Source organism: Platalea leucorodia (genome assembly GCF_965183815.1).
Source record: "Platalea leucorodia genome assembly, chromosome: 4".
Classification (NCBI taxonomy): domain Eukaryota; kingdom Metazoa; phylum Chordata; class Aves; order Pelecaniformes; family Threskiornithidae; genus Platalea; species Platalea leucorodia.
Window position 1 is genome coordinate 33,510,305 of NC_138826.1, and position 27,526 is coordinate 33,537,830.

Below are 27,526 nucleotides of genomic sequence, written 5' to 3' on the forward strand. Positions count from 1 at the left end.
ATTAAATGCTGCATTTGGTCATAAAATGGGAATAATAGGTAGAGTTTAGTCCATCTATTTCCTTTAACAAATCAACCAGGTTTTTAAACAAAACAGTTTTCTTTATCTTGAATGTGGAATGCCTGACAAGTAAGGAAATGTCATTTTGTAGGCCTATGAGCACCGTTTCACTGATTCCTTGCATTTTCCCTGCAGGAAGGAACAGCCATGCTTTTAGAACACCTAGCTGGGAGCCTGGCCTCTGCAATCCCTGTGAGCACACAACTAGACATTGCAGCACAGCATCATCTCTTTATGATGGGTCGAAATGGCAGTAACATCAAACATATCATGCAGAGGACTGGTGCTCAGATACACTTCCCTGACCCTAGTAACCCACAGAAGAAATCCACTGTCTACCTCCAGGGCACAATTGAGTCTGTCTGTCTTGCCAGGCAATATCTCATGGTAAATACTTTCAGTGAAACTTGCTTGAAAAAAATGTCAGATTATAGAAAATATGCTCATTCTGCATGTATTTATTGGTCAAATGTAAATTAGCCTTAGAGAAGGAGGATTACTACTCACGTTGCAAAAAGTTGATTCAGTTGAGTGCTCTATTTTTGTCAGTGTTTTGTGAGTGTAGTTATCTAAAATATTTGTAATCTCTGGTAGCATGATTTGAAAAACAACCTTGGCAATATAAATGCAACATAAGCAATTTAAATTTACGATAACAATATATGCTTCTGAGTAGAAGGCAGACTTTTGGAGGGTTTTGTTGTTGTTGGGTGGTGGGTTTGTTTTGTTTTGCCAACCTGCCTTTTCCGTGTTTGTCAGGTAAGTAGAGTTCTTTTGGGAGGAAGTGGCAGGAATTTCTTAGTTCTTATGTAGGCAAGTCTTCAAGGAAACTGGCAAGTATAGGAAGTACTTACTCATTCTGCAGGCTTACGTTCTTTCTAGTACCGTAGCCTCGGTACTATAAGGCCTGGTGATGTTCTGGTGATGAATATTATTATTATTTGTACAGGATTTTGTTATATTGGTCTTTTAAGCTTCACAGGAGCCTTTAGACCTTGTTGGAGTACTAATGTTTGTATATGGATTTTTATATATATGGATATTTACGAACTACACATAGAAGGATTGGATTCAAATCCATTTCAAAGCTGGTAGCAGGATAAACCATGATACCATTAAATTCCAGAAGTCCACATCTCTTGTACATTGCGCTGTGCCTTGCTGTATAGTGGAAAACAAAAGCATAGTGTCTTTATACAGTTATATTAATGATTATTATATTTTAGGCTATTATTGTCTGTAATACTGAGAGCGCCTTATTCTATGTATTTCCTTGGTGAGGTTTAAGTAGTACTCTTTCTGGAGGTTCATGAAGTAGAAGGAAATGCAAACAAGCTATCATATGAACCTCAAAGTACACCTTTACTCTCAAAACTTAGAATTATGTGAGGGCTGTGTTTTGGTTTTTTTTGGTTTTTTTGGTTTTTTTTGTTTTTTTTAAATATTGACGTTTGATTTAATAATCCCAAACACATCAGCACAATTTAGTATCCCAAATCACATCCACTATGTCACCCTTTAAGAACTGTACTGACCAGGAAACTTGGTCTGTTTCAACTCACAGGCATTATATGTCCTGAAACTGTTGTTTCCAGTTTTGTAGATAAAACAAATTTTAAAAGCAAATTTTGCAAAGAAGGAATATATCTTTTTAAACAATAAAAATTTGAAAAGCTGAGGGAAGAAGTAACTAACCAGATAAGAACTTACTTCCAATTCCTAACTTAGTAAAAACAGTATTTTTCAGCTTCAGATAAAAACACTTAACTATGCCAACCGTGCCAATACCTACATACAGATAGATAGCTGCAGTCATTCTCAGCTTCTTTTGAAGTAAATTTCACTTGACTTGTTTTCTTCTTGGTCATTGCTCAGTGGAATGAGATTCCTGTGTTGTGGAGTGATTTCCTGCAAGGTGTGACTGCATGCTGGCCTTCTCACTGTGGTCGCCATAATTATTGCCTCCTGCCAGTTCCTCTGATTCAGTCAGAATAACAGCTGCTGCTGTTCCACAGCTAGGCAGCACAAGTGGCCTATGGAATTGGAGAGGTGATTTAAAAATAGTGATTTGATCTCTGCAGAGCTCCTAGGAATAACTGTCTAGAAGGATCTGAACATCAATACCAAGAAAAGAAATACCATAACATTTTTCTGAACTACGAAACTGTTGTGAACTGTAATTCTAATAAGAGATTAAATTTGAGGCAGAGTTTACAATATCAACAGACAATGCAATGCAGTGCATAGATACGTTGCAGTAGGACATAGGTAATGTATTGGTGCTATCTTTAAAAATTGTCTAAATGGAAACTTTAATTCAACTAGTATCTAATTTCATTGAGAAGGCTATGAATTCTGTGGTGTATAAATTGTGAATATCCCTTCTCTCTGACAAGCATTGCAAGTCTCAGTTTCTAATCATGACCATATTGCTTGCAGGAATATATCAATGTGGTGGTTAAGAAAATACTCATAGTAGTGATGAGGGCAAATTGTAAAAGGAAGAAAGGATACCTAGTAATTTAAAATTAAACACTTAGATAAGTGAGAGGGGTTTGGGTCTTGTTTAAAATGTTCTATGTCTTCCCCTCATTCCAAACCCTTTGGCTTCATCTGTATTTTGGTCATCACTAAAAAATAGTGAGACTGACTTTTTGCTAGTTTTGCATATAATAATGAGGACTGTACTGTATTTAATTACAGAAGACATTGACAATTCTAGTTTTGTTCTCTCACCTCCTGTCAAAGAACATTGTTTAGTCCTGTTCCTCTCATCATCATCATGTAGGTGCTCTAAACATACAATAACAACACAGTAGTGTAAAAAATGAGCCTTTTAATATACTTAATAAAACCTGACGTTTCACCTTTTAAGTTTGTTTCCTTTTAACCTGTAGTTGCATTTTCATTCAGTAGACTTTCAGGGAGACCTTCAGCTATTACTTTCTGTAACTTCTTTACAAAAATATTTGGAACATTCAAGCATGAAATGTCTCAGCAGTTCTGTAAAATCCTTGATTATTGATTTCAATGTTTTTAAACAGACTTTGTTCATAATTGCTCTTTTCAGACAAGTTCACTTTGTGGAGTTAAACTGTGTTTGTCAGTCTTCCTGAAGTCAAAATAGTTAAGATGCCTTGCTTTAATTTTCCTTAAGTTAAAATTACTTTAAGTTTGGGAACTACTGTGTAGCTATAGGTGGTACTGTTGAGAAGTCCTATTTAAATACAAAATAATATTGAACTAGCGATCTGAAGAATAAATATACCAATTTGCTGCTTTTCTTTCTGAAGCAGAAGCAGGAAACTGATTAAATAAGAGCGCTTTCTTGAATGTATCTTACTGTGGCTTTTTTCCTGATGCGTGTGACACTATGTTTACTTAATTGTGAATCTAAATTCATAAAAAGGAGGATTTATTTTTCTCTGACTTTGTACCTTTTTTTTTTGTGAGAAGTAGCAACCTAATAATCTAATATCCTGTGACTGAGTCTTTTGTTATTTGGGGAGTTTGGGCTTTTTATAGGGGTGCTTTTTTTTGTAACTTTTAGTCTTTCAGGTGTTTCAGAGTTGTCATCCATATCCACTGGAAAATATTTATCTAGCTTATCTAGGACAGGGTAAGAAAAAATGTAAAGTTAAGACTGAAGCAATGGTGACTTACTGAGAAACTTTTTTAGAATTGTGTTTCCTTATCTCAAACATAGTTTAACGTGAGCCTTTGAGTATGTGAGAGTCCTGCTATCAATTCCTGACAATATATTGTTCTATTTAATGGGTAACAGTGGTTTCTGAATTTGTATCCTCTGGACACCTCTAAGTCTGTATAAATAAATAATGCAGGGTGCATATGTGCTGATTGGAATGTCAAATATTCAACAAATCATTTCACCCTTATACCACCAAACTGTTTGTTCAGAATCCCGGGGTAGAAAGATACACCTGTATTCTTGCATACAAGGAAATGGCTTTACTTAAAACTTCATCCTTGCTATTTTTTCTGAACTTACTGTATCATGATGTACATGTGTTACAATCTCTATATTTCACTTTATTGCTCACCTTTTCATGGGAAAAGGGTAGGTTAGAAGTTCTATGAATTTTTGTCTCTTGCCTTTTCAGGGTTGCCTTCCTCTTGTGCTCATGTTTGATATGAAGGAAGAAATTGAAGTAGAACCACAGTTTATAACACAGCTAATGGAGCAGTTAGATGTCTTCATAAGCATTAAGCCGAAGCCAAAGCAACCAAGCAAGGTTGGTGGAAAGCTAATATATTCTTTTTAGGCTTTCATGACAACTTTTCAGAGCTGATGAGTTGACATGTCTGCTCCTCCTCTCTAACTTAATGGATCATAAACTTGTAAAAGGCGTATATATTTTATGCTTGAAATATCAATTTAAATGTTACAACAGCTCTCCTTTATGGTAAAATGACTTCCATTAAATATTTGACAATACAGAGATTAGCTTTTGTATGGAAGATACCGATGAAAGAAATAAACTATGAGGAGATAAGTTGTATCTGACTAGAACTATTTTTGATTTGTTTTTAAAGAGATTCGTCTTAAATTGCAGATTCCCCACGTAAGTGCAGTGTTCTTTAGCAATCAGAATTAAAAAAAAAAACCCAACAACAACAAATAATGTGACTATGAGAAAAGTCTGTGTTCTACACAAGCTGTTGAAAAGAACCACAAGAAACAGAATTACAAAATACCTCTAATGGGATATGTTCATTGTAAAATATTCAGGCGACTATGGATAGGAGACTGTTATCTGTGGTGTTGTATAGAATGCCATAACAGACAAAAATATCAAAATATTAAATCACCATTCCATTATGTCAATAAGTAAGCTTCTCTGTGTAGGGATGTATAAAATCAATACAAAGAAACATCGTGTAGAGAATGTACAAGACACAAATAATGGGTTTTGTAATTTAATTTTCCAGGCCTGTGTTACTTTATTCTCAGACAGCTATGAATTTAATAGCTGAATTTAATATGAACAACTTCTTTGTCTACTTTGTGGTATAGACCTCTGATAAAAGAGAAGATAAGATTTTAATTATTGGTTCATTTCTCTAGATCTCGGGGCGCTTCAGATTTGATATACCAAATAGCAGCAAGGTACAACAACAATTGTTTTTCTTAAACAGAAAGGACTTTCATTATTCTCATTCTCAAGTGCATACAAAATCCCTAAACTTACTGTCAAGGGCACTAAATTTGAGTAGTTTGTAATGGACATTATCTCATGCCATCTCACACTCCTGTTACTGATAGCCATGAGGGAGTATTAAGAAGAGTTGTGTGTGTTGCAGATCAATGTTATACAGTTGTGTTACTCATTGGTTTTCCTTTTTTGTTGTTTTTTGTTTCCCTACAGTCTGTGATTGTAAAAAGTGTTGAACGAAATGCCTTAAATATGTATGAGGCACGGAAATGTCTCTTGGGACTTGAAAGTAGTGGAGTTACCGTAGCATCAAATCCTTCTACTGTCTCGTGCCCTGTTGGTCTGTCTTGTCCTGGTTTGGATATCTTGTCCTCAGCAGGACTAGGACTCACTGGGCTTGGTATGCATTCTACTCTCTCTATATATCTCTTTATATTTTTTTTATAGATATATATTTGTTTGAAACTTAATTCACTTCTACTAGAAAAAAGGACCAGATGTGTATTTTGCGTAAGGAATTATGTTAAAGCATTAGAGAATTCCAAAAGCATCTGGCCTTTCAAGGGCTTGTTGTTGTAAAACTTCCTCAAAGGCTTTCGTAATCAGCTGTGTGACTCATCTCTGTAGAAAATCCTCTGGAAGCTCGCAAACCACTCAGCTGACAGTGAAAGGGAGGGAAATACAGGTGAAGTAGGACATTGCTTTTACAACTTTCAGAAGAATCTCTTTCAAATGAAATTTTTTCTTTGGTAATATTGTGATGTCTCAGGCTGTCCTGAATTCGAGTAGATGTTTAAGCCTGTCAATAGTACCATGAAAGTTAAAATAGCTAACACCACGTTTCAGTTTTGACTGTATCTCACTGTAATTGAGGGATGCATGTGCTACTAGTTTAGACCTTACTTATCAGTATGAAGTTAAGGACAGAAATGTGTAAGCTTTCTGTCTTAATGTAATTTTGTAGATGAAGCATATAGTCCAGACTGGAATTACCATTTTTTTTCAAGCTCTGCAAATACCCTATTATCAGAAATGTATAGAAAACCAAGCAGTCCCAGAAGAATTTAGTGACAAATCTTGACACTGGTTCTTGAAACTGAGTTCTCCTGTCACAACCGTGCTCCCTTGCGACCTGCTATGCAGGAGTGCTGCATAGTTCCATGTCAGATGCTTTCTTGGGGGCCGCAGGAGGGCAAGCGTTTGTGCCATTTGACTGTGGTTTTTAATGCTGCTTTTGTTACTGTTCTTGTCATGCCTGCACTTTGGGGTTGTGTTTTTACCTCTTTATAGAGTGTAGTGCTGAACTACCTTGTGAATGCTCTTACATGAAGAGCTGGTTTGAGGGAGTGCTTTGGGAATAAGTAATAGATTTGAGGGATGATTTGCAGTCAGTATTGAAGATGCAAAAAGGAATTGAATGGTTCTTAGTGTGGAAGCAGTGGTTCGTCCATATGAGCTTCTGAGAAAAGGGTTATTGTCTGAAATGAAAGTAAGGTTGTGAAGTGCTGTTGCTTTTGTGTTCTCTAAGTGATGCTTCTTTGAAACAAACTGATGGAAGCAATGAAGAGAATACAAAGGGATGGTGGGGCTGAGAAGCAGCCAGTGCACTCTTTGTTCTGACAATAGTTAGAGTCCAGTAGGACATAAGAGATGCTACAATTCTTCCTGGCTATATGATTCCCAGTTTAAGAATGCTTGTTCTTAATGTGTTCTCTGCATGAAATTAACAGCAGGTTTAATGTTAAAATTTGTTTGTAAAATACATGTGGGGGTTTTGTTTGTTTTTAATTGATACTTCTGTAAAAATGTTTTTCTGTGAGTCTTAACTAAATATTCACTTGTATAATTCTTTGCAGGCCTTTTAGGTCCAACAGCCCTGTCAGTCAACACCTCAACTGCTCCAAACTCTCTATTGAATGCCCTTAATAGCTCTGTGAGTCCCTTACAGAGTCCAAGTTCAGGCACGCCTAGTCCCACGTTATGGGCAACATCTCTTGCTAACACGAATGCCACAGGTTGGTAGAAGTTAAATGTAAATTAAATTAATTGTGCAACAGTAAGTTGTTAGAATGACAATTGGAAAGTCCAGAATCATTCATTCTTTAGAGCCTTAATAATTCTTAAGTTTATCTTAACACAGAGTAATAAATATCCAAATTTAAAGTTATAATTTAATATAAATTTATGGCATGCTGCCACATGCAATGTTTTGATCTGTTTTATATAGGAAACTACATTAACCTACAAAGTAATGGTTGGATAAAACATTATGGTTTTGGCATGCAATTCTAAAGGAAACTTGTTTAGTGATGTATCAAAGCTGCACAGAGATTTATAGTAAGTACTATAGTACTTGAGGAAGTTAAATGAGAAACTTAATGAGAACATGACCAATTTTTGTTACAGGTTTTTCTGCCATTCCACACCTAATGATACCATCTACTGCCCAAGCAACTTTAACTAGTATTCTGTTGTCTGGAGTACCTAGTTACAGTCAGAACACTCCATCTCCACCACCAGGCTTGACTCCTGTTGAAGTCCATGTCAATGGCATGCAATCAGAGAGTAAAAAAGGCTCACCTTCTTTAAACGGTCACGTAAAGGTAAGTGATGTTATCTCTGGAGAATCAGATGTGTTTGTAATAAACCTCTACTAAGAAGAGCTGAAAGAGAAAACTAGCTACATTAGTAGATTCTTAGAGCTACTAAGTTTAGAAATAGAACAGTGGTGTTTTCAAAATATGACTTAAAGATTAAAAAATGGAACATTCAAGCATGTTGTTCTTTATCAGGAATGAATTTCTTGTTCTCCTGCACAGATAGAAAAGGGAAATTCTTTTGATGTTTCCTTAAGCATAACAATCACTTTAGTGATTTTTGACAATCATTTCAGACCTCAAATATCAAGTATGCTGCACTGTCTGCCACATCGCTAGGAGAAAATGTGTTGAGCACAAACCACAGTGATCCAGTAAGACAAACAAGTACTCATGGTGCCTCAGAACAAGTAGCTGCCAAGTCAAATAGTGCAGAAGGTAAAATTTTGATATTTTATTCTTTTGTCTGGTAGTGTTTGTGCAGTCTATGTACAGTTCATGAAAAAGAAATGTAAATATATTGCCTGTGCATTGGCTTTGCAGCCATGTTGAAGGAAAATAGCACCGGATCTCCCAGATTTGTTGTCAAAGAAAGTAAATAGGAGTTGTAGTATGAGCTGTACTGTTGATAGAAACACCTTAAGTCAATGTAAATGCACTTGTAACTTTTTATTTGTTCCCCAAGAGCAGAGGGAAACAACCTATGAAAATTTTAGTATGATTTACAGCAGCTTAAATTTTTTGCTTAAAACAGTCTTTGCTGGGTTAAACACTGTTGTATTTTTGCTTTTTAATAAAGCAAAGAATTAATGCCTTTGAGAAGGTTATTGCAGAAAATTATGTGTAGATCAAACCTAGATGACACTGTCAAACAGAATTTATTTGCATGTTTTAAAACAACATTTCAGTTATGCTGCCTTTTAGGAGCTAACGGAACTAATAAACTGTTCCCATCATTCTTGGAGGGAGGGAAAGCTAGTTCCACTTCAGACTTGAGCAAATATGTGTAAAGGCCTTGTTTCCCTTGCAAATACTGATCAACAAGGAGGTGCTCTTTTATTAAGGGTTGTGGTCATTTGAAATGCTGATTTGAATAAAAGGTACATTGCCCAGTCAAGGTGATAAATATTTGTAAAAACACATTCTAAAGATATTTGAATATCAAGTGGGGAGCTTTTATTCCAGCAAAAGTTATCTTAGCACCTGGCAAGGTTTATTAAAACTGGATATAAAGTAAAATTTGTTTGAAATACTTAATCACTTCTGATTGTCGGTCTGCAGATTTAATATTAACTAATCACTTAAAATAATTTTTTTTAAAAAGAAAATACATAGTGTGTCTGCTATATATGTGGATACTAACACCTTTTTTGTGCATTTCGACTTACATTTCCGACTTCTTAACCTTGACCAAGTTGTTATCCCTGAAGACTAGAATAATTCTGTAAGGAGGAATAGCAGGTTTTGTTCCATAGTTGTCATTCCTTCAGTAAGTTCACTAGAGCATAAGAGGGTTTTTGTTTAACTATTCTCTTTATTGGTCTTGTAGGTTGCAATGATGCTTTTGTAGAAGTGGGCATGCCAAGAAGCCCATCCCATTCAGCAAATACCAGTGATCTGAAGCAGATGATGAGCTCTTCCAAACAGGCCTGTTCTAAGAGACAAACAGTTGAATTACTGCAAGGCACCAAAAACTCTCATTTACAGTAAGTTAAATGTGCAAATACAGATTAATGGAACTTTTGCCATGCAAAAATACTTAACATGTTTTTGTAGGTCGAAGGGGTGGTTCAGACATAAGATAGTCAGAGCTGATTTAAATTGAGCTTGATTTTTTTTTAATCCCATTGAACATTAATATACCCCCCAGTTTGTCTGATAATTGCAAACTTTGAATGCTTTTTGCCCATCCTAAGTATTTTTCTTTGGTTTGGGAAAACTAAATGCCTTTTCTCTCCCACAAAAGAGTGGGGATTTTTTTCAGAGTAACTTTCATTACCTATTTCTAAAGGATACATTTTTGCACTTTCCTTTTTTCTTATTGATTGCTTTGAGAACAATTGCCAACTGACAGACATTTTCCTTTTGTGTGTACTTGAGTCTGTTTTCTTAGAAAAACGATATTCAGGGCACAACAGCATGTTGTCAAACACTTGTCTCAATGATTTTTTTTTTTTTGGTTGGTTGGGTTTTTTTTTTAATGAGCCTGCAGTGGAAAAGCTCTTTTGAGTCATAATGTGTCTTGGCAACACAGGTGTGTGCTTAATGCAATGTTTTGTCCGATGTACTTTAAGTAATGTTTTCACTATTCCTTTTGGGAACTGTTTATCATCACTCTTTTGAGCTGCATATTTTCTCTTACTTGGTGTATTTACACTGTGAAAGCCATAGTATGTATTTCATTAATTCTGCTCTCATAGTTTAGAAATCCAAGGATTCCTGCTAACCAGACTCAGTTGTTTGTATGCTGTCTTTTTGTTGAGGATATAGTGCTCACAGTTTCCTTGGCGCATTTTTCTGGGGTAGTCTACAACATCTAAAACATGGTCACTTTGCTTTGAAGTAATAGTTTATACTCTTCTACAGTAGGCATAAAATGTGGCTGATATTTAGAAAGAAAAGATTACCTTAAGAGGTGCTTTGGCATGTGGGACTGCAATTATTGAAGCTTTAAAAGCAAGTAGGACCCATATTAACTTCCTTAGTCCCCATTATGCATCTCTCTCTATTCTACTACTATCACTCTGTTAGAACTGCTGAGCTGCTGGCCTGAGCAAGGCTAAACAGTATGAAGTCACACTGCAGGGACTGCATGTGATAATTCCAGATACCAGACTACTCAAATCTGACTCTATAAACTATGCTTCATACTTGTTAATATAGGAAGCAGCAATACATGCTTTGTTTCACTGATGGAGAAACAGGTAAAGGAAAGCCGAGACTTTGGAAATATTGCTAAAAATGCTGAGATGGTTGTAGACTGGCATTTCTTGAATTTTGCTGCCAAACTTCTCAGGGTAAAGCTCAATTACCAAAATTGCATTGAATGTTCGCTGCTTTTGAAAAAGAAGACTGGAGTTAATACTGGCTTTGTTCCTGCAGTACTGCGGAGAGGCTGCTCTCAGATGCAGAATTAAGTGCTTCTGAAAGTCCCATGGCTGATAAAAAGGCTCCTGGAAGTGAACGGGCAGCAGAGCGAGCAGCAGCTGCCCAGCAGAACTCTGAAAGAGCACGTCTAGCTCCGCAGCCGTCTTATGTAAATATGCAGGTATGTTTCTCTGAATAAACCCAAATCTAGTGCAAAACTTGATAATTGCAAAGTGAAATTACCACAGAACGCAAAGGTGACTGTTGACCAGCAGACTGACTTGCCATTACCATTTCAGTAAAAGCATATCCCAGCAAAGTCATTAACTCTTTCAACTAAAGAGTGGGTTGTCAACTAGAAGTCCTAAAGACAAAAAAAAGCCCTTATGCTTCTGTTGAATAATAAAAACTTAAGTACAGAATAAATTGTATGGCTTTATTAGTCTACACAAGCATCACTTGTGTGTAAAAAATCTTTTATTGTTGCTTTGAGAAGAGACAATTATATATGCAAAAGACATTTTACAACTTCTCATAAGCAGTGTCAACACAATTTTTTTTCCCATAACTTCAGGTTCATATACAGGGGGATTTACTGGAGTAACTACACTGGTTTTGCTTTAAAAATATGGATCTGTACATATACTCTTTTTTTTTCTTGTACTGTTTCTGCTTGGTTAACTACAGCCTACTACTATACTCTAAACTACTTCCATGTTATTGCAAATCTCCCCAAAGAGAGAGACCCCTTAAACTGTTTGTCAAGCTGTAGTAATAGAGTAGTGTTCAGTGTAGATTATCAGTGTGGGCATAACCAGACTACTTGGAGTAGTGGAACAAGAGGTTAGTGTTTTGCAGCCCTTTTCCTTATCAGAGCTCTAGTTACTTCCAGTAGTGAATTTAACACTTCAGGCTAAATACTGCATCTCTGTAGGTTTATGTGTATGTTAGACTTGCTAATCTGTAATTCAAAGAAGTCTGACGTACTTAACCAGGGGTATTTAAACTTCAAATCTTCCATTGTCATAGGTAGTGCAAATACAAGTTGTTGTGTTTTTTTGTTTTTGTGTTTTTGTGGGGTTTTTTTAATTATCTCAAAACTTGGGTTCTTTTCCTTTCAGAAGATGAGTGCATGGAGAAGAACTAAACTTGAAAGAAGATTATTAAAAATAACTGTGGTGCCTAGATTTGCTGTCTAAGATATGCATTATCTTTTTTGTACTGTTGAGGAATATTTTAAATGCTAAGGACAGATGATTAAGGAAGAGAAACTATGCTTGAAAAAATGTCTTATTAAAAAAAAATTTTAAAATTCTGCCTAAACAGTTTGTAAATACTACTGCAGCCTCACTCAAATGGATATCAGATAGCTATTTAAAATCTTTATCTATGTTTGAGTGAACACTTCAAGTAACTAAGCTTCTAACTGGCCTACTGTCAAATTATTGTGCAGTACTTCAGGTTTCTCCTAGATGTATTCACTGGCCGCTTTAAAAACCTTTGTTTTTACAAAGAGCCCGAGTACTGGAATGACATTTAGTTAGAATGGCAATTAAGCTATCTTCTGCATGTTTAATTTTTAGGCATTTGACTATGAACAGAAGAAGCTACTAGCAACCAAAGGTATGTGGATAAAGAGTGACTTCTGAAAAATTTGTTAGTACACAGCTGAAAGAATTTTCTGAAGTTTCAGTATTGTAATTTGATTTTTAATCAAATTTAAAGCTGATAGTGAAACATTTGTATATCAGTTTTCATGTTCCAAAAATTTCTTAATACCAACATAGTATAAAATACAGTATAAACAACTTGCAGATGGGATATTCTCTGTATGAGTATATCCATATGCAAACGATCCATGTTGTTTTCAGAGACCTCACAGCTGTAATACTTGATTTTATTTGGATGCAAATTAAACTTTAAGATGTTTGTTATTGGCAAAGTTGCTCCTTATTTCAGGGATAAATTAAGTTACAAAATTGATAAGGGACTTAACCATATCTTTGATTCTGTTAATAATAAACCAAATACCCTCCACACCAAAAGAAAACCAGAAACCTTTTTTTTGAAACAGATATGATTCTTTTGGCTTCCTTGCAGCCCTGTGGAGTTTAACTATCTTCTGACAGAATAAATTGCCTTAAGGAAAGGTAGGATTCAAGCTGTGTAGCAAGTGGAGGTGTTTAGAGTTTACCGTTTGGTGGGTTGAAGTCTATTAGCGTACACAACTTCAGGGTTATCATCTCGGTACCTTTACTAAGGTTGAGATTTATTGATTTGTCTCTTTTTTCAGCTATGTTAAAGAAGCCTGTTGTAACAGAAGTGAGAACTCCAACAAATACATGGAGTGGTTTGGGGTTCTCTAAATCTATGCCTGCAGAAACTATCAAGGAACTAAGAAGAGCGAATCACGTGTCATACAAGCCATCTATGACAACTACATATGAGGTATAAAAAACTATACCGTAATGGAAATTTTATTTCTAGTGAATGATACAGTTGTTTCTCTTGAGAAATGTCTATAACTTTTGTAAAAAGAAGTCTTAGAGATAAGGTTTTTAGCTTTCCTCTCAGGGTTATGATGTTTTTTTATTGTGAAAAATGTTTCTTATGTAAATATTAAGGCATATGGAATACATTCAGCCCAACACAAAAAATTATATCCGCTTTGTAAATCTTACTCTAGCTTTATAGAAGTCTACTCCTGAAAATATATTTGATTAAAGAAACTTAAAACAACTTATGGGACCAAATGTCTCAACAGTTGTAGGCAAGTGGTAGAAATTTTGTAACCTAATTAAAACAATGTGTATGTAACAGATAAACTATATAATGTGAATCACTGCATAGTGGAGCAGAATGTTAGAACAAGAAATAGCTGTAGCTCAACTTATCTTTTGTTGACAAAGCTGTAGAAGTAGAAGAGCTTGCTCTGTTTGCACTATTCACTGGGCCCAGAAATTTCCCAGGGAAAAGGCATCCGTAGGGTCCAGCAAGTCTCTTCGGAGTCCCACTGTGGGAATATTGCAGGGAATTTATGTTCCTTTCTTTTCAAATGCATTCTGAAGTAGCTTTTTAGTATGTTTTCTTGCTGTAATCTTTCCCAGCTTCCACAGAGACACCTTTTTCTTTATTTCTGTCCTACTTATATAAAATGTAAATGGAATGTTTCTTCAGGGCTGGGAATTCATACAGCTTTTCTCTAGGATATACCTATCTTTTAATGCAAAAGACATATTCAACCATGGTAAAAATGTGCCTTGGTGTTTCCCCACTTGACACGTGAATTTTTTGTCATTCAACTACATGTAATAGGTTTGGATAGACATAATGAGCTTGCAGTAATAATAGGGGGAGAGAAAAAGCTACAGTCAAAATCTGTGAAATTTTTTTTTACATAATTTTCTATACTGACTGAGCTGGGGTGGGGTTTTCCCCCAAATCATGATGCACTGCTAAAAGTCTCTAAGCAGGCATGCCATTCTAACCAACAACACTGTATCTTAGCCGCTCAGAGTCTGCCCATGTGCAAACCACAGGCTTAGCTCTTTCCAGTGAAATGATAGCATGTTAAGACTCCTATTTCCATTGTTTGGTATGAGTTATTGTGGAAACATCTGGGGAAGCTAAAAAAACTTGGATTCCTTCTATCCTTCTTCTATTTAGCAGTCTTCAACATCATTGATATCAGAGGCAGTACCGCCACGCTTCCTCCATACACGTGCACTTTTGAGATTAATGTGCTGAAGTCTTTGAACAGACATAGTAGTGGTATTATAGTCTAATGTCTGGGAAGTTAATTTGTAAAATAAGCTCACCAAACATATTTCATCTTCACTGTAATGTTTTACTGTGTATTCAGGTTTCCAGAAACATTGCATGACATCTTTTTCACTTCACAGCTCTTAGCCATCACTATGATCTAACATAATGTAGAGGGCCTGTCCTTTCTTGCTTTTCTGTAAGACTTGAAGTCAATTCCTGCTTTTCTTCATTTGTTGAGTCATACTAACCATAGCTCACACCTTCTTGATTTTGCCAATGACAAGGAGCTTTTGCCTTTTTTTTTTCTCCTTCAGTGGCATTAATTTTCCTGAATAGTAGAAAAGATTGCTGCCTTTAAGTTATGCTTTTCAATTGGAATTTGATGGAATAGAATTAAATTGTTCATTTGGTTCCACAATTTTTAGTTCATGTAAATGTGTGGTGTCAATAATGTCCATCTTTTTTGTGTACATCCCCACCCAATTCCATAGTTAACTGCTGCTTTCAGAGAATACTGTTGCCTTATTTTAGAACATTCTGACACACAGTGATGAGAGTTGATAATTAGTACTTTACAGGAATATTAAAATCTATTTAAAAAAAAAAAAAGCAAATTCACAAACCATTGCAGATTTTTTGGTTTTGTATTGTATACCATATTGTTGTCAAGTATTGTGTACTTGATCCACTTATCTTCAGATAGATGTTCTGTTACATTCTCTTCCCCGTGAAGGGATATAGTCGATAGACTGCTTTGTCTAGAATTCGTGTGGGAATTTGATACCATGGAACATTTTGGAAACAAATTTGGAAATACTGAGCAATGTATTTTGAAGCATGGTCTTTAAATAACTTCTGCTTAAAATCTGTAAACTGCATATGTTTTAAGCACACCTGCTGTTTTTGTGTCCAGTTTGCAATTATTTGACTATTGATCAGCTGCCAAAAGAATGTTTGCAAGCATTAAAAGCTGTTTTGTTTTTTTTTTTTTTTTAACTGAGCTGCTTCAAAGAAAGCATCTGAGTCACAATGAAACTTGTTTTCTGCCTAAATTTTATTTTTTGGATATGCAGGGTTCATCGATGTCTCTCTCACGGTCCAACAGTCGGGAGCACCTGGGAAGTGGCAGTGAATCTGATAACTGGAGAGACCGTAATGGGCTTGGACCCACAGCTCATAATGAATTTGTCTCCTCAATTGGCAGCCCTAAACGGAAACAAAATAAATCAGGTTAATAATTTCTTAAGATTTGATTTAAAAAAAAATCATATTGATATCAGTTAATATTTATTTTAATATAAATGTTTCATGACATCACTAGGGTTTTAAATTACCAGCACCTGTAAAGTAAACTTATTTTACAAATTGAAAAGTGAAAGCGTATGCAAAATTGTGTAACATGATAGATGAATAATGGTGCAAAAGGAAAACGTTTAAGGAAATTTTTTTAAATGCAAGACATTCTTGCTGAAAGCTCTTTGCTGTCTTGGAAGGGGTTTTTCACGGAGTACTGAAAACAGGCCTGTAAAATAAAGTTTATTTGTAGACTGCTATTGTTCTGCTCTGTTATGGATGCAACAAGAACAGCCAGGTCTTTATTGGGCTATTTTCTTACTGGTGGAGAAGGCATAATCTGTGCTGATCTTGAATTTTAAAGCATGATTCTCTTTATGGTGATAAAATAAGACTGTCCATATGTTTGGCATGGCCTAGCACATGATTTTAAACACTGGTTTCTGTGGATACAGGCTGTAAATTTTGTAATTACTTTTAAAATAATGTTTAAAACTTACAAATTAAAATTTTACTTCAGTTGAACTCTTTGAAACTTAATTTCATTCTTTTAATAACTTAATATATGCCTTTCTGAAAGAGCGAAGAATGGAGGTAGAGTATACTGGTCCCTGCTAACTAACTGCCTTCTGGGGAAATAGCTACTATGGTTGTTTTTACTTTTTTTCTTTTTGTTGCGTATTTCTTATAAAGGTGAATAAAACCTAAATCCCAGATTAACTGCAAAGTACACAGATAGTAAAAGTTAGACATCCTAAGAAAGGATAGCTTCAATTAGAGGAAATATTCATGGTTGGTGTACTTGTAACTATTTTATTTTAAAAAGCACATTAGTTCAGCTGTGAATGGCTGCATACCATATTCTAAAGTACTTACAGAACAAGAGAGATGAAAAGTTTATCTTTGAAATCAAGCCATTGATTTCCAAGTTAATTGGATAAAAATGGAAGCTCTAGTTTAATCAAAATAAAGGATTAAAAATATATTTACATATGCATTAGAAGAAAATTAGAAATGTGAATACAGTGGCAGTGGGGGAAACTCTGTTCTATAGCAGCTGTAGCTTTCCTAGAGAATGAAATGTGTGGAGGAGGGACGAAAGAAATAGTTTGAGTTGACTGGACAAACGTATTTACCTTAAGGTATAGGTGAGAGAGTACTAAAAACTAAGTCTTCATTGACACAATTGCATAGTAGTGTTGATTTTTTTTCTTTGTTTTTAAGATAATGCTTCCTGACTGCACCAGTAAGAAGTATTTCTTAATATTCAGTTTTCAATACATGACCTTGCATGATCTGCCCTGAGTGTAAGATCATGAATTTCTGTTTGGGTATTTTTAGTGTTATCTTAATCTGATAGTGAAGAAATTGAAGCACCACCTTTTAAAGTTTAAAAAAATCAACTTAGTTATTTCTTCATTTGTCAAACTTAATGTTCATATTTTCAACCTTGAAAGTTTTACTGTATTTTAAAACTCTTTTCCAAAATGGAGCTGAGATTGATAGAAATTCTCCAAACTCTGTGAGGCCGATCCCAAATGCTTCTAACTAGTCCATGCCCAGAAAATAAGAAATGTAGCATAGCCAGTTGTGAAAAATGGTGGTTTTCACATCTTATTGGCATTCTGTGGTGGAGGCCATAGCATAAATCTCTGGGGCAATCTTAGTTTTACTCACCTAGGAAAGTATCCTTTACCTCCTGAATTGTTCTGTTATTCTTTCCTGTGTCTGTAACAAGGGAGGGAGCACTCACAATGGTGCCATTTACACAAATACCTAATGCACTCCCTGGGAGCTATCCTTTTCTTACGCAGCATGAGGAAAAACAATTATGAACTATGTGATTGTATACTATCAGTATGCACACACAGAGGAAAGGCATTGCACTGCTAAATCAGTTTTCTTGGGTTTTTTAAGCTACTTAATACTTAACAAAGAATTAAACTAGGGTTTGGTGGTTTTTTTGGTTGGGTGTCGTTGTTGTCGTCGTCGTCCGCCCCCCCATTCAAAGAAGTTTAAATCTTGGCTTCTACTTGTAAACTAGGATGCTAACTAGAATTAAATAGCCCTGGAAACTTTTTAAAGATTTACCTTTTAGGAATGTAATTTAAAACTGTATAGGGAGTGTATTTCCAGTTTTAGTCTCTTATAAAACTATTGCATTTATTTTTTGTCTGTTGTACTAAAATAATAGCTAAATCATGTGGCTACTAGGTAGTTCCTTTACCAGGAATTGCTCCAGCATGGTTTACTCCCCATCCAGACCAAAAAGGGCTGGTCGCATTTGTGTGCAATGGTGTTTTCCAAAATATTTGCTGGAGAAAAGAGGAGAGGGCTTAAGAGGAGGAAAAGCAATGGAGTCCTGCAGCTCTTTCCCCTGTATGACTTCCTGACTTGTATCCATGTGACAGTTCACATAATGTGATTTTATTCTTTCTATAGAAAACAAACACTGGAACTTAATAAAAAACTTGCCTTATGCTGCCCATTGCTTCAGACCACTGAGAGGGTTTTTTGCTGAATAATAAAGATTTAAACAGTTTGATAATTTAATGAACTAATTGAATCCAATGTTGATACGACAGAAAATTGTGCACTTCTGTGATGTGACTAAAAAGTGCACTTCTTCCCTTTCAGCTGAACACTATCTCAGTAGCAGTAATTACATGGACTGCATTTCCTCGCTGACAGGAAGCAATGGCTGTAACCTGACCAGTTTGTTCAAGGGATCTGACCTGCCTGAGCTGTTCAGCAAACTTGGTTTGGGCAAATACACAGACGTATTCCAACAGCAAGAGGTTAGTATTCCTTTGAAAGACACCTTTCTGTCTGTAGCATGTTTTCCAGCAGTAGTTGTTCTATCTCTTGACCAAAGCTACTAAGAAGCATCACTTTGTGACAGGATTTTCGTGAGCTATTCTTTCAAAGCTGTATCATGTGTCTTTCAATTTCCAGATAGCCAGCCTGGACATGAGTACTACTTTGTCCTGCGCCTTTGATTTATACTTAACAAAGAATTAAACTAGGGTTTGGTGGTGGGGATTTTTTGGGTTTTTGGTTTTTTTTTTGTTTTGTTTTGTTTTGTTTTTGGTTCGTTGGTTCCCTCTGCCCTCCCCTGCATTCAAGGAAGTTTAAACCTGGGCTGCTACTTGTAAACTAGGATGCTAACTAGAATTGAATAGCTTTTGGTCAACTTCATGTATAGCTTATGGAAATCCAGCCTGCATTCAGTAGTAATGTCTTATCTCTGCCGATGCTGGGGTCACATATATTCATCCCTTGCCTCTTCCCCTGTGTGCCAGCTGGTTTCCTTTGATCCAGTCCCAACAGGGAGATATGATTAGTCATTTCTGAACTTTCCACCTCCACAGCAACTAATCTCAGTTTAGTCCAAGTGGTAGTATTTCATATCTGTAGAATACTACAGTCAACTTGGTTATCTGCAGATAGCTTATTCCAGTAACAGATTTAACTGTGTCACAAAGGTACAGCAAGCCCAGCTGCAAGACTTACTGGCTTAGACATAAAACCCCTGAGCTTGTCCTGAAAGCACTGTAGTTGTATGTGTCACACCACTGGAATTGGGTGTACTAGGGAGCAAAATATATGTCTGTGTGGGTTGTGTCAGTGCCTCATGTGGTACAGGGGAAGGACCACAGTTGGATTCAGCATCTTCCTCTGTTCTGGACCCATATGTCCACTTCACATCTTTATGAGCAGTGAGGTCTGCACCAGTTGCTCATCTCGGATTTGCACCTGCATGTTTTCTCCTAATAGACCACACAAAGTGGATTTTTGCACAGATTGCCATGTCATTAAGAACTGTGCATGTGTTCATGAAGAGCAAGCTCCAAGAGGACCTTCCATTCATGTTGTACAAGTTGCTGTGGTGTGCCAATATTTAGCTTCAGATTTGCTTCCACGAGAGGAAAACTGTGCACACCAGGGGCACAATGAAACGTGTACTACACTATTACAAGCGTAGACATGAGGCAAACTTGTACCTTCTCCTGTGCACTAAGGCACTCATGTATATGTACTCACAGAATCGTCCTGAGTCCACTGAAGTGTATTGCTGCTGTCTCGGCCCAGGGGCAGCGGGATCTGGTGTTTCCTGCCAGCATTTCTTGTCTCTCTCTAATCATGCTGCTTAAGTGATGTAGGCAAATTTTATTCCTGTGCAGTACTGCACAAAAGTGCTTAGGAACTGGCTGTACCTGAGCTAATGAACTCTTTTTGGATTGCAAAGCACTGGCAGGTGTGGGATAGACACCAGCATGGGTTTTCCTGCAACCAGGCTGAAAGTGGCAAGGTTAGTCCTCAATCTGAGTAAATAAATCCAGCTACGCCTCAATTAATTCTGTGTACGGTTCCTCAGGTTTATCTCCTCTGTACTCCCCTGCATGATTCATAACACATATATTATCCAGTCATTAATCCTTTCCTATTATCTTAGTCACTCTCCTAAAAAGGAGAGATGGCTGTGTTGGTTTCTAACACTAAAGATGGCTTTTGTTTGACAGGTGGGTTTTCGTTTTGGTTTTTCTTACCTTGAGTTGCTGATTAGGTGTGAGATGAGCCAAGGAGTCTGGCCAGAGTGAAAACTAAACAATTTTCCACTATGTGAAGTCTATTGGGAGCATAAAAAAACCACAAGCATACGTGGTTGCGCACACTTTGGAATGCTATGAAATACTCAGTGCTTTAACTCAAACGCATCACCAGTAGCTGGGCAAGCACCTACCATATCTACAGACGTATATACCTGGCTATTCCCAAGTACATTGTAGCAATTATGGTAAATTCTCAAAATCTCAAGAATCACAAATAAATAAGATCAATTGATCTTCTGTGCTTTGCTAAAACTGCTCGCTTTTTAGTTTATCTGTCAGAAATGCAGAGTAGCAAATTGAACAACTGTGTGAAGAAGCCACTGGATAGCAATGATTGCTGTTCACGTGCAAGGAATAGGTTGGCAGAGTAACTGTAAAATGCAGTAGGAGAAAAAAATTGTGAAGCTATTCTGAACCATATTTATGGCTTAATACTTTTGGGGAGAGACTTGTTTTGCATAATTTTCCTATTTCTTTTTACTCTAGATTGATCTGCAGACATTCTTGACTCTTACTGATCAAGATTTGAAAGAGTTAGGAATTACGACATTTGGTGCCAGAAGAAAAATGCTGCTTGCAATCTCAGGTAAATAACACAGATGATCATTTGTTGATTTTAAGTATTGTTTGTATTCTTCTCACTGGAGTTGTGTGTTTACAGTTGACAAAGGATCTTGGAAAGACTGAAAAGTAAGGATCTAGTCCACAGAGGTCATATTGGCTTGCCCCTCATCAGAAGGCATTTAAAACCAGGCTTTATAGAGCTTTCACATTACCAAATAAGATTTCAGTTGTATAGTCCTGTGTCCCCTTGTAAAGTTGGAGCTTGGTAGAAAGTTTGTTTCACAGCAGATGTGAACTTTGTTTTATGCCCCAAAACTGGGGGTCCTAGAAGCTCTGTGATTACAGGCTCTGCGGAGTCTGAATGGCACTATGTACTGGCCAGAACTGGCATTTTCAGGCTTTTGGTTCCCTGTCCTCCACTTTATTGATTAGCAGATCAATCATACTACTGGGAAAAACTGCCTCGTTTTTTGGGGGTGGGTGGGTTGGTTTTGGTTTGCTTTTTTCATTTGTTTGTGTGTCGTTCCCCCACCACCACCCAAGGCCAGTTGTTTCTGCAAACTATGTAGGTTTGAAAAGAAACATGTAATGCTTATTTGGAATTTTCCCAGCCCACTTTAATTAAAAGGTTGTCTTGTACCCTAAGTGGAGAAAGATAAAGGCCAAATATAATTTCTTGCCATGCATTGCAGTATATAATGTCTAACTAGATTTTTTCTAATTGTAATAAATAGCATGAGATTTCATATTACATTGTCTAGGCAATGAATCTATGTCAGAGGAAGAGTTTTCTTCAGATGCTTCATTGTGACACTACATCATTTTTCTCCCAATTGCATCTCTCCCACTGATGCCATTAGTGAATGTTTTCTATGAATTTAAAATGGTGGCATAAAGAGGGTGAAAATGCAATGTACTTAGTTCAATAGCAGTCATGAAAATCTGTGTAATCTTTCAGTGATTTTTATCTATCATGGAATTTGTTTACAAGAATAGAAAATTGGGGAAAGGAAAAACATTTTGGATGAGCATTTGCTAATACAAGCTTAGGGTACATGTTTGAATGAGAGGTGAGCATCTGTTTTTTCTAAAGACCTTATTAAAATATTATTTCAGTGTTTTAAAATAAAGAATTGTGCATTGAGAAATTATTAAGTGGCTAATAAGCTTTTCTGTCATCTCAGTTTACATTGCATGATTGTGCTGCAGCTGTACATTCTGTGTGCGTGTTCCTTCAGGAAGATTGCAGCCTTTGAGTAATATAATAGAACACTTTTAAAGTGTTTCAGCTATGTCAATTTGATCTAAATCAATATTGCAACATATTATGTACTCCACACTGTATCAGTGCCAATTAAGAATTGCACCAAATAGATGCCTGTATCCCAAGCAGCCTCTATGAGTCTTAACCTGGCACTCCTACTATCCGGTTGAACTGTTAAACCGAACGAGTGTCTCACAGACATTTTCACTTCATACTGTTCTGTCTAAAATATTTTGTTTGCTTAAATAGAAGTTTTGCTTTTGGCTTAGATCAACATATTAAAGTTAATTTCTGATGAGAGATTTTTTGTTTGTTTGTTTGTGTGTGACCTTTATAGAACTGAATAAAAACCGAAGAAAGCTCTTTGACCCAGCAAACGTACGTGCCTCATTCCTGGAAGGTGGAGCTAGTGGAAGACTGCCGCGTCAGTATCATTCGGACATTGCTAGTGTCAGCGGTCGCTGGTAGCAGTAAGTTGTGGCTCAAAAAGTCAGCTGTAAAGATGGACATGGCAATCCTGTGGACAGCCTTCACTGCACACCACCCTCTGCACTTTGGGAGTTTGGGTGTCAAGGACCAAAGCATTTTGTCTGCACAATACTGTGCCAAAAAAAAAAAAAAAAAGAGGAAACACATTTTGTCTGTTGTCTTTCAAAACACCAAATGTGGGTTATGTTTTACTCATGTAGATTGGACAGAATTTGCAATAATAATATTATAGGGTTCTTTTGTTTAGTATTTTATTACCTATAACTATAATGTATGCACTGAATTTTTACTTTGTTGAATGAAGGAAGAATGAAGAGCTGGGATGCCAGAGAGCATAGATTTTGGTTTTATCAAGATGGATTTTTCTGGTACTGCTTAAAATAATTATTGAGGTCTTTCTGCACTTTACATGTTCTGATTTCTTGTCCTGTGGAAATTTATTTCTCTTTCATTTCCATATCAATTTTTATATTGGCACTAATCAAAATTTTTTCAGGTGTTTCTGCATTAAGTCACATCTCACTATAATGGTACTAGAAACTGGTTCTTATGCAGATTTTTCCCTCTCTGTCTCCCCGGTAGTTATCTGAAGAGATTGTTCCAAAATCAAGCCACTTGGTAGTGGACCAGTCCTATTACACTCTTATGAAGCAGTGTAATGCTGCTTGCAATAATACTCACTCACTGTAACAGATGCAATGAAAGACCAAAATGGACCTTGCAATATTAACCCTTTGCAGTCATCATATTTAACTGCTGCCTGTTATGCTAAAACTGTTTTTAATGGTTGTCTCAAAGCAAAGGGCTATTTTTAGTACCCTGCCATTAAAGGACACTTATTTATATCAGACTTTTATTTTTAGATTCTATACACCTACAATACGTAACAGATTAAACTGATCTACTGCAGATTTATGGTAGAGAATGAAAGGCATTCGTCAAACTAGAGCTCTGGGCTGTCAGTTTGATTAAACAGACAACTAATCTAACTTGACAAGACAGCACTGTTGCCATTTAATAAATGACACATATTACTTACATGACTATGCATGCAGCAATTAACCGACCTACAGAAAATAGGTGTAATAGCATCTGTTTTGTTCAACCTAGATTTGTAATTGTCAGCTGCAGAAGTGTTTAAAACTCTGGAGATGAACTATTTCTGAAACAAGTTATGTTCAACAGAAAGAGTCCATATTATAAGTGGCTAGAGCTAACTATTGCATTCTTATACTGTGAAAGTCCAAATAATTTGGCAATATTATTCCTCTGTCTTTTCAGATGTCTTGTTATGGGTTTATGAAGGGTTCTGATATAATGAAGGAATTCATAAAGTGCCTCTTTCTGCAATGCAATATGAAGTTTCCAACCGTTAATTTGTTGAAAAGCATTCCCATAAGAAATATTGTGAATTACCTCTACTGTAATGTATTATTTATGTTCAGTGTACAAGCCTTTTGAGATGGACATAAACCACTGTCAAGTGCTCTTAACAGAAGGCATTAGAATAACATTTACAGTAGTTGGTTTTTATGCAAAAATGGGTGAGAAATAGTTTTGACACTTTCCGTGGATAATTCTTTCTTTTAAGGTGAGAATACAAAATGATGTGTAGAGAAATTTGCACACACAAAGGGAATTTAAAGAAACTATTACTTGAGGGCATAGATGATCAAGCAATAATATAAAGTCTTGTTGCGGTTAGCAAAAAAATAACTGCTCAGTACTCATTTCAGCCATATCTACTTAATGGTGTATAGCTGGGTGACTTCCCCTGTAGATCAAGTAGCAGTTCGCTTCCTCTGGTTTTAAAATTGTACTAGAGATCTGAATGGATAAAACTGCATCTTGTATGTACGCAGTTGTTCACATCAAAGATACTGTGCGCAAATGCCAAAAGTAAATATCCACATATCTATGAGATATTTGTGTGTACGTGTGTTACATGGGCAAGAGCAACTTCATGGAAACCCTCGTGGAAGCCACACTTTGTAGTTCTAAGACTATTTACACTTGTCCTTACTTCTAAGCATGTAAATAGTTCCATTCACATGGACTACCTATGTGTTTACAGATAAGCTGTCATTTAAATGTTTGCATTTGCAAGACCAGTGTTTGCAAATCAAATTGTATTCAGTCATGTTAATTTTATAAAATATTTTTAATGAAATAAATATTCAGCAACACTTTGTACAGAATTTTCCGCAACCCCTTCTTGCTTATTTTGCCTAAACTTAAAAGCATCAAAAAACCTTTACACTCCTAGATTTTTAGTCTTTCCTAAGTACATACTATGTATCTAGACAGTACTATACTCATAAACTGATTTTATTACAGTATTAAGTTGATGTGGTCTTTTGCTGAGCAGTGCTTATATCATCTACACCAAAGTGAAGAATTTCCCATGAACAACATTATTTTTCAATAGGGCTTCACACAAAAAGGAACACACTGGAAGAAAAAAAAATTTCTCACTTATTTTGATTCCACAAAGGGAATATGACAGTACAGCGTACCGTATTGTTAGTGTTATATTATGCACAAATATTTGACTTGCTACATAAAAATGTTAGTTTTAAATCTGTGCCTTAATAGTGACCAGTTATCTGTAAATATAGAGCAGATACAGATTGTATTTTTGTGGGTTGTGTCCTTTTAGTGATTTTTTTTTTTAAATAAAAGATGAAATTAAAACATTAAAAATGGGAATTTTCAAAACTAATCAATGTTGCATAAAATAAATTTATATAACTCCCTTGTATTCTGATTGGTTAATGAAGTATTTTTATATAGACCCAGTTCCAGGGATGCTTGCTTGTTAATAAAAATATAAAAAGCAGTATTTGACATAATTGCAGCATGTTTCTTTCACATGCTAATGCTCTGTGTGTTTTACTATTGTTTTTATTTCACAAACAGTGCGTTTGGCTTTCAAATGAGAATGCTTTTTTTTGAGATACCTCTCCTTAAAAATGAATATGAAAGGAGTTAAATTATCTCAGGTTCAATTCATAGCAGGTCTTAATGGTTTGGCTTACATGAGTTTTATTCTTTCGTTGGTCTTCCACTTTATGACTATGTATGTGTTGGTGTGGTTAGCAGGACAGTTGTACGTACTCTTTCATGACGGTTATTATACTCTCACTTGCAGTGTAGAAGTGGAAAAAAACCAATATGGATTCTTTATTTGGGACGCTGGCCATGCAACCAGTCAGAATCTAGCAAGAGGCATAGCTTTCACGCTGATGTAATATGTACATAACATTACATCAGTCTTGTCTGTTTGCTTGACATGTAGTGATACAAGTTTAATATTACTTACTTCACTCAGTGCACTCAGGCATTTCATTATTCCAGCCTAATGTGTTTTCTTTGTTAACTATTTTGTACACACAGGTCTCCACTTAAATTACAGTATTCCTGGCTTGCTGACCTTTTAAAAATCTGTGAGTTATTGTTCTGAATACATACTGGGAATTGCAGATGTGGGAACAAGTCTGTGAAGGGGACAGATCAACAAACTCTTCTGTTGAGGACAACTGCAGGGTATGGTGCTAAGTACCAACTCACAAGGCATTGGCATAAACTACATGGAAATTGCACATGCAGGTGGACTTGCAAATTGCGCAGTATTTCTGATGCCTGAGCAATAGTGAACTACAGAGGTCTGAAGCAAGATAGTTTCCTTTGTGGACCATTTATTTGGAAATATTGCTTCTAATGGACCACCATGTGGCTTCAGTCAGCAGAGCGGTAAAGGTGGTGTGGGAAAGGAGGAACAGTGATGGAACGTCAGAGCTAGGTATTCTTGCGGTGCGAGCAGTGTTCCCAGCAGCTGGCGTGGCGTAGCATGAACAGGATTGCTCCATGAACAAAGAGGCTTCACTGTCCGGGTGCTCATCACCTCTCTCTGCTACCAGTCAGAAGAGCAAAACTGGTGATTTCCAGCCTGAAGATGAAGATGTCTACTAAGGAATGTTGCGAATACACAAAAGAAGAGAGATGGATTCTCCAAGCTGTGTAAAGGTTAACAGTGAGACATCTGTCCTTACTGTTTGACCCCAGTTCAATCAAACGCTTGGTGGAGGAGACTTATTTTTCCAAAGCCCTGGAAAACATGGTTACAAAAGGTGTATGAATACTGTTGCAGGCTGGTCAGGAAAGGTGTGGTAGGCAAGGATATTCAGAAATTTGTGCTTGTACCGTGAAGTAAGCCAAGAAGTATTTGATTACAGACAAGTCTGGACACTGTTGGAGCTACCTTCTTTACTTGAAGAACTGGCTTGCTTTGTGTCACGCACAACTGAGGAAAAGAAAGGTTTGGCTTTTATTTGAAGTTGCCACAAAGTTCTTGAGGATTTGGGAAGATGGAAAAGCAAATGGACTTCTGGAAATTTTTGCAATGTGCATCATTGGTGTCTACGCTATTTTTGACAGCTTCTCTGAAAGTGGAGAACTGTAAAGACATGTAGGCAGCTAGGGAAATTGTTTACAGAATGCCTGAAATGGTTAAAAGATAAATGAGCTCTTATTTTGAACTAGGGAGTAGTTGTCAGCGAGGAAAACCTGAACCCTGAAAAGCACCACACAATAAACTCATGCTTTTGATATATATTTCCT

At 36.3% G+C, this 27,526-nt stretch overlaps 1 protein-coding gene across 1 annotated transcript in view; it reads left to right on the forward strand.

Annotated features, from left to right (window-relative positions):
* Positions 1 to 22,885, forward strand: part of BICC1 (BicC family RNA binding protein 1) — a gene marked incomplete at its 3' end in the record, with an annotated part of 110,850 nt that extends 87,965 nt beyond the window's left edge. Inside the window, exons 8-21 of the mRNA XM_082309735.1 lie at positions 196 to 447; positions 4,182 to 4,313; positions 5,448 to 5,634; positions 7,091 to 7,249; positions 7,641 to 7,837; positions 8,128 to 8,269; positions 9,381 to 9,537; positions 10,934 to 11,099; positions 12,502 to 12,541; positions 13,212 to 13,366; positions 15,757 to 15,913; positions 18,614 to 18,774; positions 21,076 to 21,175; positions 22,755 to 22,885. Coding sequence (XP_082165861.1) covers positions 196 to 447; positions 4,182 to 4,313; positions 5,448 to 5,634; positions 7,091 to 7,249; positions 7,641 to 7,837; positions 8,128 to 8,269; positions 9,381 to 9,537; positions 10,934 to 11,099; positions 12,502 to 12,541; positions 13,212 to 13,366; positions 15,757 to 15,913; positions 18,614 to 18,774; positions 21,076 to 21,175; positions 22,755 to 22,885 — 2,136 coding nt within the window. The remainder of the gene's footprint in view (positions 1 to 195; positions 448 to 4,181; positions 4,314 to 5,447; positions 5,635 to 7,090; positions 7,250 to 7,640; positions 7,838 to 8,127; positions 8,270 to 9,380; positions 9,538 to 10,933; positions 11,100 to 12,501; positions 12,542 to 13,211; positions 13,367 to 15,756; positions 15,914 to 18,613; positions 18,775 to 21,075; positions 21,176 to 22,754) is intronic.
* Positions 22,886 to 27,526: the final 4,641 nt, after the last annotated feature.